General features: G+C 31.7%; 1 protein-coding gene across 8 annotated transcripts; it reads left to right on the top strand.

The window, feature by feature from the left end:
• The first annotated feature begins 4155 nt into the window (after window positions 1–4155).
• LOC123194035 (TBC1 domain family member 17-like) lies at window positions 4156–15494 on the top strand. 8 transcript variants are annotated; one of them, XR_006497200.1, is made up of 18 exons: window positions 4156–4318; window positions 4463–4636; window positions 4800–4851; window positions 4948–5058; window positions 5220–5304; window positions 5426–5480; window positions 5918–6337; window positions 7147–7227; window positions 8086–8145; window positions 8415–8513; window positions 8609–8719; window positions 9916–9987; window positions 10084–10200; window positions 10784–10933; window positions 11678–11778; window positions 12190–12534; window positions 12987–13086; window positions 13165–13523. XR_006497200.1 is itself a non-coding variant. In XM_044607150.1 (17 exons), exons 1-16 carry the CDS (start codon window positions 4256–4258, stop codon window positions 12515–12517), a joined length of 2079 nt encoding a protein of 692 aa, XP_044463085.1. In that variant the 5' UTR covers window positions 4156–4255; the 3' UTR covers window positions 12518–12534; window positions 15170–15494. The 8 variants fall into 8 exon arrangements, 7 of the variants coding, with proteins under 7 accessions (XP_044463085.1, XP_044463086.1, XP_044463083.1 ...); XM_044607150.1 differs by lacking the exons at window positions 12987–13086; window positions 13165–13523 and adding an exon at window positions 15170–15494; XM_044607151.1 differs by lacking the exon at window positions 12987–13086.
• The last annotated feature ends 51 nt before the right edge of the window (window positions 15495–15545 follow it).

Raw genomic sequence — 15545 nt, 5'->3', positions numbered from 1 at the left:
GGTCTTTCTAGAGATATAATTGAGTACGGCTCTGGTGCATGTGACTTTAATGGATGTTAGCTCCCACGTGGTCGGCGTTGAATACTTTCTTTGACTTTGCCTTGACTTTGGGTGTGTTTTGGAAATAAAAACTGAAATTAGTTTGAGCTAAAAAATGGGAATTTGAATTGGGATTGATAAGAAATGGATAAAACTACAACAAAATAAATTTATTTTATAAACTCATATATTATTATATAACCGAGTGATTTAATTAATTATTTTTTAAATTTAAAATAACTTAATTACATATTAAAACATCAATTTATATAAATATATTAATAAATTATGATAAATTATTTATATAAATAAGTTATTAATTTTTATTTAGACATATAATATTATTTTTAACTTAAAAAAGAAGGGTGAGGCTTAATTTATACAATATTATCAGGTGTTTGGAGTTGAACTACATTACTTATATATCATAACTCAGAAATTCATGATGTCGTATAATTTAACTTAAATCGGATTCAAAATTTAAGTTAGCAAAGATTTGCTGTTGAAGTTCAAATTTCTTCATGTTATTTATCAAAATTAGGAAAACCCTAAACAACAGGCTTGTATCACTTTTATTTTTTACGTCATCTTGGGTCATTGATACTAGAAATAGTTTCACATTTATTCTTAGGCCAAAGGACTATTTCCCATCCAAACTATATTGAATTCTCAAAGTTCCCGTCGTTAATTTTGAAAATCTTATTTATTCACTCATAGGTCATTAAACTTAATTGAGCCTATTGGTCATATTATTTTCTCTCATAAACCCTAAAAACTAACATTTTCCCCCCAATCGAAGTTTTCAAAAACTATATTTTCCCCCTAGAGTTTCCAAACTTCAAATCTAATTTTTTCAATGACAATTGGTGATCTCCAAGCACCTACTCTCCCTCTCCGATGGCTCAGGTCGTATACTTTCGACATTGTATGACATCATCGTCTTCGTCGACGACGACGCCTAGGAGGGAAAGACATCGCACAATCGGAAAAAGGAGACACCGGAGAGGAAGAGACGTCGCATGGAGATTGTCAGTAGTTGCCGAAAAATTCAATTTGAAAGTTTGGAAACCCTGGGGGGGGAATGTTGTTTTTGAAAACTTGGGTTGGGAGAAAATTGTTAGTTGTTAGGGTTTGAGGGTAAAAAAGAAATTAAATTTAAATTTATTTTTAATATTACAGATAAAATAACGATTTTGTCTTTGAATCCGTCGATCTAATATTTTTTTTTAACAACCTATGGGTAGATAAATGAGTTTTTCAAAGTTAACGGATGAAAATTTACAGAAAAAACATACCTTGGGTGGGAAATAGTCCTTTGGCCTTATTCTTATTACAAGAACTAATGCAAATAGATTATTTGCCAAGGGATAAATAGGGGATATTAATTAAAATAGGCAAAAAAATTTCCGTTTAAATCGTTTTAGGCAAACGTACAGTCATTTTACCTTTATAAGTAAATTTATTTGTAATTCTAAAAATACCCTCCTTGCCCTATAGGTGTCATACAGGGTGCATAGGCGCGAGAATAAATGCTTGAGTGTGTGCGTAGTGCGCGGGGTGCGCGCGGAGTGCACGGTGAGTGCGAAGTGCACGGTGCGTGAATTGCATAACTAAAAAATTGATTATTTCTAATCAACTACAAACATATTTAAAAATAAAAATTGATTATAATATAATATATTTAATATAATATATAATATATATAAATAATAATATTATTAAATATATATTATATTATTAAATATATTTATTATATTTTTTAAATATTATATTATATTATATTATATTATTTATTATATTATTTAATTATATATATATACTTAAATAATATAATATAATATTTAAAAAATATAATAAATATATATAATAATATAATATATATTTAATAATATTATTATTTATATATATTATATATTATATTAAATATATTATATTATAATCAATTTTTATTTTTAAATATGTTTGTAGTTGATTAAAAATAATCAATTTTTTAGTTATGCAGTTAACGCACCGCACACTATATATATGAGGGTGTGTATGCACCTGCACACACTCATGCACTTCGCACGCACTCAGACATCTCACACGCACTCTTCACGCACGCACCCACACACCTTGTACGTATTTTGCATGCACCCACATACTCTGTACACACCTGCACGCACACACGTACTCTGTATGCATCCACGCACTCTGCATGCACTCACGCACCCTGTACAACCCTTGACATTCCACACACAGAATGATTGAAAATGACATATAATAAACCAGAGGGTATTTTTGAAGTTACAAAAAAATTTGTTTATAAAAGTAAAACTACTGTATGTTTGCCTAAAAACGCTTACGCAAAAAAAAATTTATCGATTTTAATTAATATCCCGATAAATAGACTTACGAGTAAGAAATGACGCAAGTATAATTATGTTAGCCATAAGAACATAGCATTTAAGTTTGCCCATTGGGCTAAAGTAATAATTAAACATTGTTATTTTGTCCTTGTTTAAGAATTTAATTTTTGCCATTTTAGATTTGTTAACGAAATTTAATCTCTAGCTTAAGTGGTATGCATTATGACACAACCCACATTAATTTTGCAAGGCCCAACCTTGGCTCGTCCCGCAAACATGATGAGCTGTGTCGAGACTTCATGGGAAGGCGCATGAACCAACCCACGAAAATTAAAAATATATTAAAAAAAAAACCTAAAATTTGATGATTTAACCCGTTCAAACACTTGTATAAACACAGTTTAACATGTTATAAGTTGTATCCCAAACCTTCAAATTTCATGGGCTATACGTGCCCGCCAAGGCCATAGATTTTCACAGCTTGGTGTGACCACCATCGTTTATTCCCACCCTCTCATTAATTTATTATGAAGAAGTTAGTTAAGTTAATTAATGTTCATGCGTGCCTTTACTTTATCTTTGCCGTTGATAACTCTTTTTCTATCATGGTCGATTGGGTTATTTGTTTATTAATAATGAAATTTTAAAATTAAATAGAATATTAATAAATTGTATACATTTAAATGATAAATTTTAAATAAATAACATATATTAATAAATTAATATATATTAAAATATCATTAAAAAATTAAATTAAATAAAATTCACAAACATCAACTCTAGGTAGGAAATAGTCATTCAGCTAACTGTTTAAGTAATCACCGAATGATAATTAGGTTGAAAGAATTATTCTCACCCAAATTTTAATGTAAAAGCAAATTTATATTTATTAATTTTTAAAAATTTAAATATTCACTCACCAATTAATTTTAATTATTATTATCATAATAAAATTGTTATTTAAAAATTTTATTTAATGAATAAAAAAATTATCTCATTTTTTCACCTTATTTTAAAAAATCAGTAACTTTCCTTTTTTAAGTTTTAAAACTAACATTTCTCTCTTAACTCTAGGGTTTTAATTCAACATCTCATATTTTTCTTATTTAAAGCCATTTTTGACCTTTTAAAAAATTTTAATTTCACCCCTTATTTACTTTTAACTTTTAGATCATCATTGACCTCTTCTCTCTTTATAATCAGCATCAAAGACTGAGTTGTCATAACATCCTCTTCACTCTCTTCCCATTTATCTCCTAGTCTAGCTTAAAATTAAGCAAGAAATCTCACTCTATTTCGGCCACCAACACTTCAGTTTGGCTAAATTAATGTTTTGTCTCTCTTTAATTGGACAAATCAAAGGAAGGAGATGTTACATTATCATCGACTATAGAAGGAGAGGTCAATAGTGATGTAAAATTGGTTGACCATCCAAGATGAAGTCATTTGATTCGTCACTCAATTTCGATCGAATTTACACTGGACAGAGAGATAAATAGAAAGAAGGTAAAGGGGATACCATAATGGCTTAGTCTCATATGCTAGAGATAGAGAGAGAAGGATGTCGAAGACGATCTGAAAGTTGAATTTGAAGAGGGGTTGAAACTGTGATTTTTTAAAAGATTGGGGGTGATGAAAGCAAATTTTTTTGCACTAAACCTTGGGTGGAAATACCTCTTCTGGCCATGGTAATTATTCAGAAAGTGACCGTGCTTCCCTCCCTACTCTCTACTTGCTGCCCCTATAAACCCGTTGTATTATATTTCATTTCTTTTCTTCGTCTAGAAGTAAATTGAAGCCCTATAATATATCTCATTTGGCTCTTACAAATTGTCATTGTAATTTCATATCTCCACCGTTCCCCGATCATGCAAGAAGCGGAGCTTCACGATTTATCTGACGATGCTGATTATGCTGCCTCTATGCAACAAGTAAGCAATTTACCATTTACTGTTGCGTGCATTCAATCAATGATTGCTTTCTCGTCTGTTGCTTCTTTCGATCTGATTCAATTCTTTATGATGTCGACGGAGATTAATTAACTTAGTTTGTTTATTATTATTATTATTGTTTAGGGATCATCAATCATGATGAGGAGCGATAGTAGCAAGACTAGCTCGTCCAGCGAACCAGACGGCGCCGAAGTGGTTTATTCGAAAGATAATGTTACTATTCACCCCACTCAGTTTGCATCTGAACGAATTAGCGGAAAATTGAAGCTAATTAAACAAGGCTCCTCTCTCTTTATGGTAAATATTAATTTTAATTATCCATTATTTTTTTGTCTATTATCATTTTCTTTTTATAAATTTTTTATATCTGTTAGTTGTGTTTTTTTTTTTTTTTTTTGTGTATTTATACTCATTTTGGATCCAGTAATTCGATAACATTTTTTTTTGGCTGTGATAATAGACGTGGATTCCGTACAAAGGACAAAACTCGAATGCAAAGTTATCTGAGAAAGGTTTTTAGCTTTGGACTTGCTATGCTTATATGGAATACTGGAGGTGTAACTGTTTAGAATGCTGATTTATTGCCATGTTTTTTTTTTAACCATTAGTAGATAGGAATTTGTACACCATAAGGGCGGTGCTGTTTACAGATGTGCATTCCATTCGCAGACACACTCCAGCTATTGGGTGGCAATTCATAATTGTGGTTTTATCATCAGGTAGTCAATTTATACTAACCTGAAAATTTTTTGATACATTTGAAATTTTTATGGTGTTTGTGAATTGCTGCTTGTGCTTATATTCGGAGTTAAATTTTTTTTTTAAGTGTGACGTGCATATGTATTGATATACATGATCTAAATGGGAATTCTTTTTGCAGGCCTTGCTTATCCTCCTCTTTACTTCTACAATGGTGGAGTTAGAGAGTTCCTTGCTACTGCAAATCAACATGTTGTTCTTGTGAGGTTGGCAATTGTTCATTTCCCCAATTCTCTTAGTCAGTACATAGGGTCTTTTGTATCCTTATTTTCCTTCCACCGATGATGCCATTATTGCAACTTTCTAATTCCATATATAATATTTCAGGTCTGCAGAAGATGCCAATGTATTTCTTGTCAATGATTTCCAAAGTCCTCTGCAGGTATGTATCACACTGGTTTACTTTGGTTGAGAATCAATAACACTTCTTCCATTTTCTGGTCCAATATTTTTCTCTGTAGCAGCATTTCCCGTAGTTAGAGTTGAAAATTTGTTACTGGGAGGGGAACCAAGGGTGTCACCTTAATAGCGAAAATCTTGCTTTTATTGAATATTTTCCTGGATCAAGTTTTCTGTAAAACTTGCACTGCTTGTATCATTTGCACAAAATATCTCACGTAGTCTTTGAAAAAAACTAGAAATTAAAAATTTAAATTACCTGTTTCTAGGCATATTCCCTTAGTGTTGATATTCAAATGTGACATGATTTATTTGATGAAGATTGAATCAGATGTTTGGAGCATACATAGTAGTTGATCAATGTTGTTTATTGCGTTGTTTTGTGTGATTAACCTTGAATGTTTTAATCGGTTGCAACAGAAAACTTTATCTTCTTTGGAGCTGCCAAGGGTGGTTACCTTAGCAAGTGGGCCGTCAACAACTGTGTCAGTTGGTGACTGTCTTTTAAATGAAAACCAAGATAGGCCCTATGAAGCAGTTGGCCAGGTAAGTTCCAGCATTTCTCGGTACAATGGGAGACAAAGGCAAAAGAGTCATGATCCTTCTCGAGACATCTCAATTCAAGTATTGGAAAAATTCTCACTTGTGACCAAATTTGCCCGGGAAACAACTTCTCAACTATTTCCTGAAAACTATAGTAATGGTTTTGGTCACTTTGAGGGGAATTTCGAAAACCAGTCTATCCAAAATTACCATCACAAAGCATCCTATGACACAGTGAAAGATAGCAATGCAGAGAATGTTTGTGATGAAATTCCAGTACCCTCAGATCCTCTAGAGGTAATATTTTATTCTTTGGCAATTTTATGAGCTATTAGAAACTCAGTTGTAAGTTGCCACTTTGTTATGTGATCGCAGATTCTTTCAATATGATCAACTATCTTGATGTATGCTACTAGTAAATTATATTACTTACTTTTTGTAGGTTTTGAATGTGTGATGTACTATCAATCACTTGGTCATAACTCAATATTATTTTTTGTCAATTTTAATTTAATTGCTCCATACCATTGATTATTGACTATAATAGGCTATTTTATCGATCATTATTATCAACAAACTGGTCACTACAATGATTCTCAGATTTTTGTATTGATTGGATGTCGGTGGTCTATATAGTGGTTAGGTGGGCTTGGTCTCTGGGCAAACAGTTTTACTAGTGCAGTGGGAATTACATTACCATTCTGAACCAATCATGTTCTTTGTTCACTGTTTCATAAATTTGCATGCATGTTATGAATCAAACATTTTGGACATACAAGAATTCTTTTTATCTTTCTAATTGCAATCAACTTGAGATGTGTCCAGTTAGCTATTGAATAAACATGAATCCATAACAGGAACAGACCTAAAGATAGCCTTTTGGGATACTAGATAATTTTTTAAAACTTCAGTGGATCTGGAACTTTATGTCCTCCACTTGTGTCATATTACTTTAGGCTAACAAATTATTCAATGCATTGAAGTTTGGTTTGGAAATTATCATCTTGGCTTAAATCAAGCTAGTTATGTTGCTATAGTTGGAAAATAAAATAGATCATTTTTTTTTCCATGGCCATCTGATGCAGACCTCTTACCATTTTAAACAGAAAATTCCTCATAGGAAACACAATCATAATGAAGAAGCTGCAACCAATGTCAGAAATTTTAAGCTAATCAATTTGAAGGAGGTATAGATAGGAGTGTTACATTCTATCTTAGTTTGAGTTTGTTTTTCTCACTCTTTTTGAAGTACGACCAGTTCATACTACATATGCAGTGGGAGATGATCTGATAGTATTTTGGCTAGTAATTTGCGTGGATGTGTGTATATATATATATATATATGAAAATTGTTCTTATACAATCTACATAACATTTTTGTTTTATCACAATGGTATCAACCCAAGATTGGTGTGTTTTATAACATATGAAATCTAAATTATATACTAGTGCAAGTGTAACATACAATTGTTCTGGATCCTTCACACATTTAGTTGAAATAACAAAGTGTTAAAGATCTTGGATGACAGTTACGTCCTGAATTCTTTGCTTTTACCATTTTGTATTGACATTTTTGCATCTTTGCCATGATATTACAATTTTTTTAATGCTTAAATGTGTGCATCCGTCACATAAAGGTCAAACTTTCAATTGATATGCTAGAGCATGTAGCATACCATTGTTATACTTCTTCACATATTTAGTTGGAATAACGAAGTGTTAATGATCTTGGATGACCGTTACCTCTCGAATCCTTTGTATTTATTGTTTTAGATTGACATAATTACATCTTTGCCATGATATTATGTTTTCTGACTCACTCCTAAATTTGTATCAGTTACAATAAAGGACAAGCTTTTAATCGATTTTTTTTCTGAGGTCCTTACTTAAGATGTTTTAAATGCTTCATATGTCCAATTGAAGCCATGATTTGTCATATTTACTGGAAGCCTCCAAACTACTGGTTCATTTATTTGACATTTGTGTCTTTATCTATTTTTTGTAACGGTCATCATTAAATTAATACATATTTATGTTTGTTGCAGTTGGATAAACAAACACTAGTGTGGGGAAAGCCCCGACAGCCACCCTTAGGGCCTCAAGAGGTAATAGCTATCTTTTTTCTCATATAAAATTTTCACCTAAGTTTTAATTCTGGCTGGTATACTATAAATTGTCTTTGTTGGTCATTTTCTCTTTTATGTTTCAAATAGATTTCAACTCTGGATGATTTTTTGTTTTAATTGATTCATCCAGTTTTTGTTATGTTACAAAATATTTTTTTTAGTAGCTGTTACTTATATGCTTTCTTTTAAGGACTTGTATTTCTGGTTATATATAAACACATGATTGCTGTTATGGTGAATATGTCCAGTGGGCAACCTTTTTGGATAGTGAAGGTCGAGTCATGGATTCAGAAGCTTTAAGAAAGAGAATTTTCTATGGAGGAATTGAGCACAAATTACGCAGAGAGGTTTGTATTTGTACTATGCAAGGAAAGCTCTGCTAGTCTTATTTATTTGGTTAGTTATGCTTCTTGTTCATGAAAGCTCTTAATATTATATTTAGGTCTGGGCATTTTTACTGGGATACCATACATACGATTCAACCTACGCTGAGAGGGAGTATCTTAGGTCCATTAAAAAGTCAGAGTATGAGACCATAAAACACCAGTGGCAGGTTTGCTGTAAATATTTTTTGTTATTTTGTTGTGGATTTCTCCATTCTCCGTTTTTAAGTACTTCCTAATTCTGAGATGTTTGTGTATGCTATTGTGTTTCTGGATCTCCCCCTTGCCTCAGCATCAACTTCATATTGCGTTGCTTTGTTCTAATATTGTTGTTAACATACTTTCATTCATGAATTACTTGTTAACACACTTCATTCATTAATTACTCTATCATTATGGGTTATTTGTGTAACTGTGCAGCCTATCTTTATAGTTAGCCATGTTGTTACCATCTATCTTATTATTACAAATGCATTGTTGGAGAGACAGAAAGATATGCATTGCTTTTAAGTTAAAAATTTTGTTTTGAGGTTAAACTTATAAGGCTTTTGTATGGGTTACATATGAGCTGAGTTTATGATATTCTTTAAACTTCCTGATAAGAAGCTTGTTGGTTTACCATGATTTGTTAGCAAATAAATATTGGCTTTACTTTACTTGAGGCTTAATAACTGACTCATTTGTACAAACTTGAGTGGTTTGAAGTGCAGCTGGGTCGCTCAAAAAGAGTTAATAAAAAGATTTCATTTATAACCTGACAATATATTAATATCGACATGTTCTAGGATTGATCTAGGCTTTATTTCCTCAGTGCATATTTGCATGCTATTGTCTGTAAGGTCAAGAATTTGCTGCATGCATTCCAAAACCCATATCCTAACACAAAGGGTTAAATACCTTCAAAATGATGGTAAAAGGCCCTGCACTCCCTCCAACAGTATAGCTTTTCTCTAAAAGTAATTTGATTCATGTTGCCTGTTCTTTTAGTTTTAGTTATTAAATCATCTTGATCAGCCCACTGACTTCTTCTTTTGTGCTTGCCTTTGTGTATCCAAGGAATCCAGTAAGTTGAACTTTTCTGCTTTTAATATTTATAAGATTGGTCAATTGTCTTGGTTAGTCCTTATACTGACTAGAACGATAGTGTTGGCTGACCATGGCAAATTTACTTGAAGAAATTTGACTGGGGTCTTATTCTGTTAAAAAACCCAGCATGATCTTGATTGCTCTCCATTTGCGGATTGATTCCTTTTTCACTTGACTATAGACATCTGCCCAGTGGCTCCTATATGCTTTTAGCATCGTGGTTTATGGGATTTCTTTTCTTAAAGGGTTAATGCATGCATGTATAAACTTTCTTCTGCAGAGTATCTCAACTGAACAGGCAAGAAGGTTTACAAAATTCAGGGAGAGGAAAGGACTTATTGATAAAGATGTGGTATTGTGAAACTAGTGCAACTTTTTTGAAACCTTATTATAATGACTTTGTGAAGGTACTTTTACATGGTATTGATTGTGTTTTCATTGTTTCTAGGTAAGGACTGATAGGTCACGCCCTTTCTATGATGGTGATGATAATCCAAATGTGAATCTTCTACGTGATATTCTATTGACATACTCTTTCTACAACTTTGATCTTGGTTATTGTCAGGTAATTACTCTTTTCCTGTAGTGGTTTTTCTCTTCTTTGCTGGCAGTTGCATCTGCATTTATGATTATGCAGCCATTAAGCTAACATTGTTTAGAGAAAACTGACTCAGAAGTATTTTTGAAAAACAAAGCAATATATGCTTAATAAACAAGTAATGATTCTGTTGTGGCATGTGCACTTTTGAAGACATGCAGGAAATTTTTTGCTTGCCATTTAAAATGTGAAGCATCCTTATATTCACATGTTGCATTGATATTTATGTACAGATGTGTGAAAGAGAGCTAAAATTTCAGTGCTCAATTTTCAGCTTAATTATTCAGTGGTACCTTCCAATGTACCTAGTCCCTCTGTGATGTAATGATACAAAGAAACAATGCTATTATTAATTTCGTAAACACTAACATTGAGATTGTCTTATTGCTTTGTGGTTATGTTTGATTTGGCTGTGCGAACTATTAGTTATCCTATTGTTTGTTTCTATATGTAGTGCATAAATACGGGTCTTCTGTCCTGCTTGTGTTGTGGTTTAGATACTGTTCTATTCATGATTGCATGTTATAATTGTTGTTTTTCTGTCTTACAGGGTATGAGCGATCTTCTCTCCCCCATTTTGTTTGTAGTGGAAGATGAGTCAGAATCATTTTGGTTGTTTGTGGCTCTGATGGAACGACTTGGACCCAATTTTAATCGTGACCAAAATGGAATGCACACTCAGCTTTTTGCATTGTCTAAGGTTCTATCTTCATCATTACTTGAATATCATGCTCTAGTATTAGAAACAATCATGTAATATCTTAATAAAAATTTGCCCTAAGATTTTACCCTTTCATTATTTCAGTTTATTTTCCTTTGCCAATTTCAACACGATATTGTGTGCATCTATCTATTTTAAGATGTCATAGGATTCTATATTGACAGTTATGTTTGCAGCCAATACTTCAACCTCTTCAATATGTGTTTTTTATTAATTGTAGCCTTTCGGTTGAGGAGTTAATTAGATAATAAATCTTGAATCTAGGTATAATTGCACATCACCTGCTGGTGTAGCTGAAATCAATTCAGAAAACTTTTGTGAAATTGTTCTTGATTTTTGTAACACTCGATTGCTTAATGAAAATCTTTAAAGGTAAAGGTTCTAAGTTTAAACAAATGTTTAAGCTGGTAAATTTAATTCCTCAAGCTTCAAAATAAAGATGTTCCTCCATCCTTATACATAGGGTGAAATATTACTGTTCTGGCTGTGATATCTTGCTGAGATCATGATGATGTTCCTTTCTGCTTTTCATGTTAGTTTACTTCTTATTTTTTTATGATAACTTTCATGTTACTGAAATCAAGGTAGTATAACAAATGAGTAAATGATATTTGATGATTAATTGTTGGTAGTTTCTTTGTTTGTGAATTGGCATTAGTTGTCTTTGCATGGAAAATATAATGATTTAGCTCCCAGTTATAGGTTTTATTTTTGTTGTTGCAGCTGGTGGAGTTGCTAGACAGGCCATTGCATAATTATTTCAAGCAGAATGAGTGCCTGAATTATTTCTTTTGTTTTCGCTGGGTTCTAATACAATTTAAAAGGTCAGATACCTGAACAGGTTTTCTTTTGAATTATTTGTCCTTTGATTTTTCTGTGCTCTTAAATTACATTTTCTTTCTTTTCAAAAAATTTATAGTTTATGTTCCATGTAATACATGATAATTCTGGTGCAGAGGTCCTAGATTAATGTTGTTGAGTTTTCTTGATGATCATTTGTTAGAATTACTGCAGGATGAACTGTCTGTAATTTTACACTGGCTTGTCTGTGCATGCATGTATTCATGTGTGGCCACTTCCCTTAGCTTTTTACCTTGTTTGAGTTTGCAGGATTATCATATTTTCTAAGATTTTGGGTTTTTTTTTCAAAATATACTTTAAGATACCTTGGATTAGTGTATGATATATAAGATGACCTATAGGTTAACCTGATATGATTTGGTTATTTTTCTCAGAGAATTTGAATATGAGAAAACAATGCGATTATGGGAGGTACTATGGACACATTATTTGTCAGAGCACCTGCACTTATATGTATGTGTTGCAATCTTGAAACGGTACCGGAACAAGATAATGGGGGAGCAAATGGATTTTGACACACTCTTGAAATTCATTAATGAGCTTAGCGGTCGGATTGATCTTGATCCCATCTTAAGAGATGCAGAGGCTTTGTGTATATGTGCGGGTGAACATGGTGCTGCTTGCATCCCTCCTGGAACTCCGCCTTCACTGCCAGTTGACAATGGTTTGTTGTACTCCCTGCAAGATGATGAAGTATTGTAAATATGAACCCTGTCCTGGTAAGGATTTATCAGCTTTATTTTCTCAAATTTTTTTAGAGGCATTTGCTACTTTCTGTAATTTGTTGATATTTCATAATCGCTAGTGTAATAAAATGTTATCATCTAGTTATTTACAAAGTAAAGCCGAGGGATGCACGGTTGAAAGAATTTGATGACTTCTCAAAGTTTTTGGGTAAGCTTGTTCTCTTCTCTGACTGCTTGTAGCAGCTGTTGGGGGCATACTTGGATATCCTCAATTAGGATAACATCATCGGTTTAGAAATATATACGGCATATTTTTCATGTCGGATCAATCATTTGTTTCTCCAACACCAACCTGCTTTCCTAGTATAGTTCTATTTTAGACTTCATGCTCTTGCTTGGAAGACGGAGGAGTTTTATCAATTTCAAATTGACACTAGAACGAACAAAGCTTTCAAATAGTAACTAAGACCAACCATTCCCTACAGGCTGAAAATTGATTGAACTGTGAGCAACTTGTGAGTGGCGCAGATTGATTAATATTGAGTTGAGTTCGAGCTTGACCTGATAAAAATCTGAGAAATTAAGGTATCTAAATCTTGTCCGTTAGTGGTAAGTAAGAAATTCTGAGAATGAGAAGCAAGATGATTGACTCTGAATTTACAGGGCAGCTGCGATTTCCGATTCAACAGACTCCGTTGGACTTGGCTTTAATGGGCCACATTTGAATCTTTTCGGATTCTCCCCATTTTGCCACTGTGTCCATGTCCTGTGAATCTTTTTTTCTCTCAGCCCCATATTTTCGGAGAAATGGAGATCTTCATAGGGATTTTCTGCGATTTCAGTCACAATGTTGGTTGTTGGTTTGAGAGAAACATTCCACATTAACATTCTAGTTTATTATTGAGTGAAGATTTGATACAATTTTAATTAAAACTTGTAACACTTGTTAGTTAATGTCACTCCCATGTTTAGTTTTTTATTTTTATTTTAATTAATTGATTATATAATAATCAACTTTTGCAGATTTGGTACAAGTTATGATTATTGAATTATGAGTGAACATATTCCTTCAATTCTTATTTTTTAACTAATAATCTTAAAAAAAATGATGTATTTATTAAAAAAATCATTGAACTCAATAAATTGAAAAATAATTCTAATAGCTTTGAGCTTATACTTTGATTATTCACTAAATTATTTTAAATATGTAATAATTAATTATTTAATATAATGATTCTTATATTAAACAGTTAACAATATTTTGGGCCTCATGGTGATAGCTAACATTCTGGACCAAGTTCCTTTAGAGTAGATTGGCTGCCGTTATAGGTAGACCAGGAAAAGCAAAAGAGGCTCAGATAGATTGTATTGTAGACTAGGAAATTTTGTTCTCATGCCTCATGCCCACTCTTCCTTAGCTTGTCTCCATGTCTTAGTCTCGGATAAAATACATAATTATATACATAAATAATATATTATTATATAATAAAATAATTTTAAATTAAAAATAAAATTATATTTAATCACATGATAGTATGTAATATGAGTATTAATTGTGTAATTATAACATTATTCTTAAAATTACACTATTTATCACTTTGTTTAGGTACTTTATTGTCATTTCTCATACTGTCCTTTGCTCCTGCTGATATTTACAAAAGACAAACAGTGTAAAAAAATTAATTCTAAACAAATATTTGAGAATAGAGTGCAAAGAAAAAGAAAATTTTTTTTGAAAAATAAAGAAATATTAATTTTATTTAAAAAGTGATCTATCAATGTCCATTCCCGTATTTGATAACTTGATCTACCAATCCTTCAAACATTATCAATATGGTAAATTTGTGCCATTCAAAGCATGAACTCACTTACAATTCAACAATGAATGCTATGTTTGAAGACTTCATCACTCTTTGATGAAACAAGTTCCTCAACCATGTAATATTTGAGCAATGCATTACACACACACTTTTAATACATAATTTGAGTATATAAATGATATGTCATCATATGATTTGATGATTTTGAATTAATATCAAATTATCCGATGACACGTCATTTGTATACCTAAATTTTATACTAAAAATATATACACATAATTTTATTGATAATATTAGAGTAATACTATATATACCTACTTTGAGTACATAAAAAAGAATACACATATAGTGTCATCACATTATTAAGTATTGTTTTATCTTTAATCTAAAATTACTCAATCGTATAATAATATATATCTAATTTATATATATTTGTATACTTAAAATAAATACGTATAGTTTTATTAGTATTATTTAGCTGTACAAAATCATATCTTACTTTATTCAAATGCTTCTTTTGCTCTACTTATAAAATAACCAAATCACCGCCCAACAACTTTTACTTTTGGTAATTATTTTCTTATCAAGTTTAGTTCTATTAAATATAAGTTTTGCACCATCAAAGTATTCTCATTCCATATGTTAAAATACGAATTAACTTATAATAAATAATAAAAAATAATATTATGTATATATATTTTTAATATTTAATTTATGTATATAGATGATATATTATTATATAATTAAATATTATTTTTATTTATAAATTAAAATTATTTAATTATATGATAATATATGACTTATATATTCAAAATTAATATTAAAAATATGTTTGCCTTGTTTTACAGGAATTACAGGTGGCTGAGAACTCCTATTCACTTTGAATCACAGTGCATTGATTGGGTTCATGAATGGGCTGAAGCTGGACTCTTTATTGTGACACGTGGGCTTCACTTACACCGACAAAGGTTCGAATGCGGGTGGCACGTGCGTGTTATATGGTCCAACTGTCTTTCTCCCTATCCTGTTATACCTGCCAGCGGTCGGGTTGAGGGGGACAACGTTGCCGGTTTAATTTCTTAAAACAAATCATATGCCAATTTCATTGTATCTTCTAATTAATTATTAAGACCAAAAACAAGAGGGACAAATTTTGCTGTTTTGTCGCTAAAATCTCCACTTGTCTCAAACTAAAACAAGACAAAAAGAATCCAACTAGACAAG

Source organism: Mangifera indica, chromosome 13 (genome assembly GCF_011075055.1).
Source record: "Mangifera indica cultivar Alphonso chromosome 13, CATAS_Mindica_2.1, whole genome shotgun sequence".
Classification (NCBI taxonomy): domain Eukaryota; kingdom Viridiplantae; phylum Streptophyta; class Magnoliopsida; order Sapindales; family Anacardiaceae; genus Mangifera; species Mangifera indica.
This window is presented reverse-complemented; position numbering and strand designations above follow the sequence as displayed.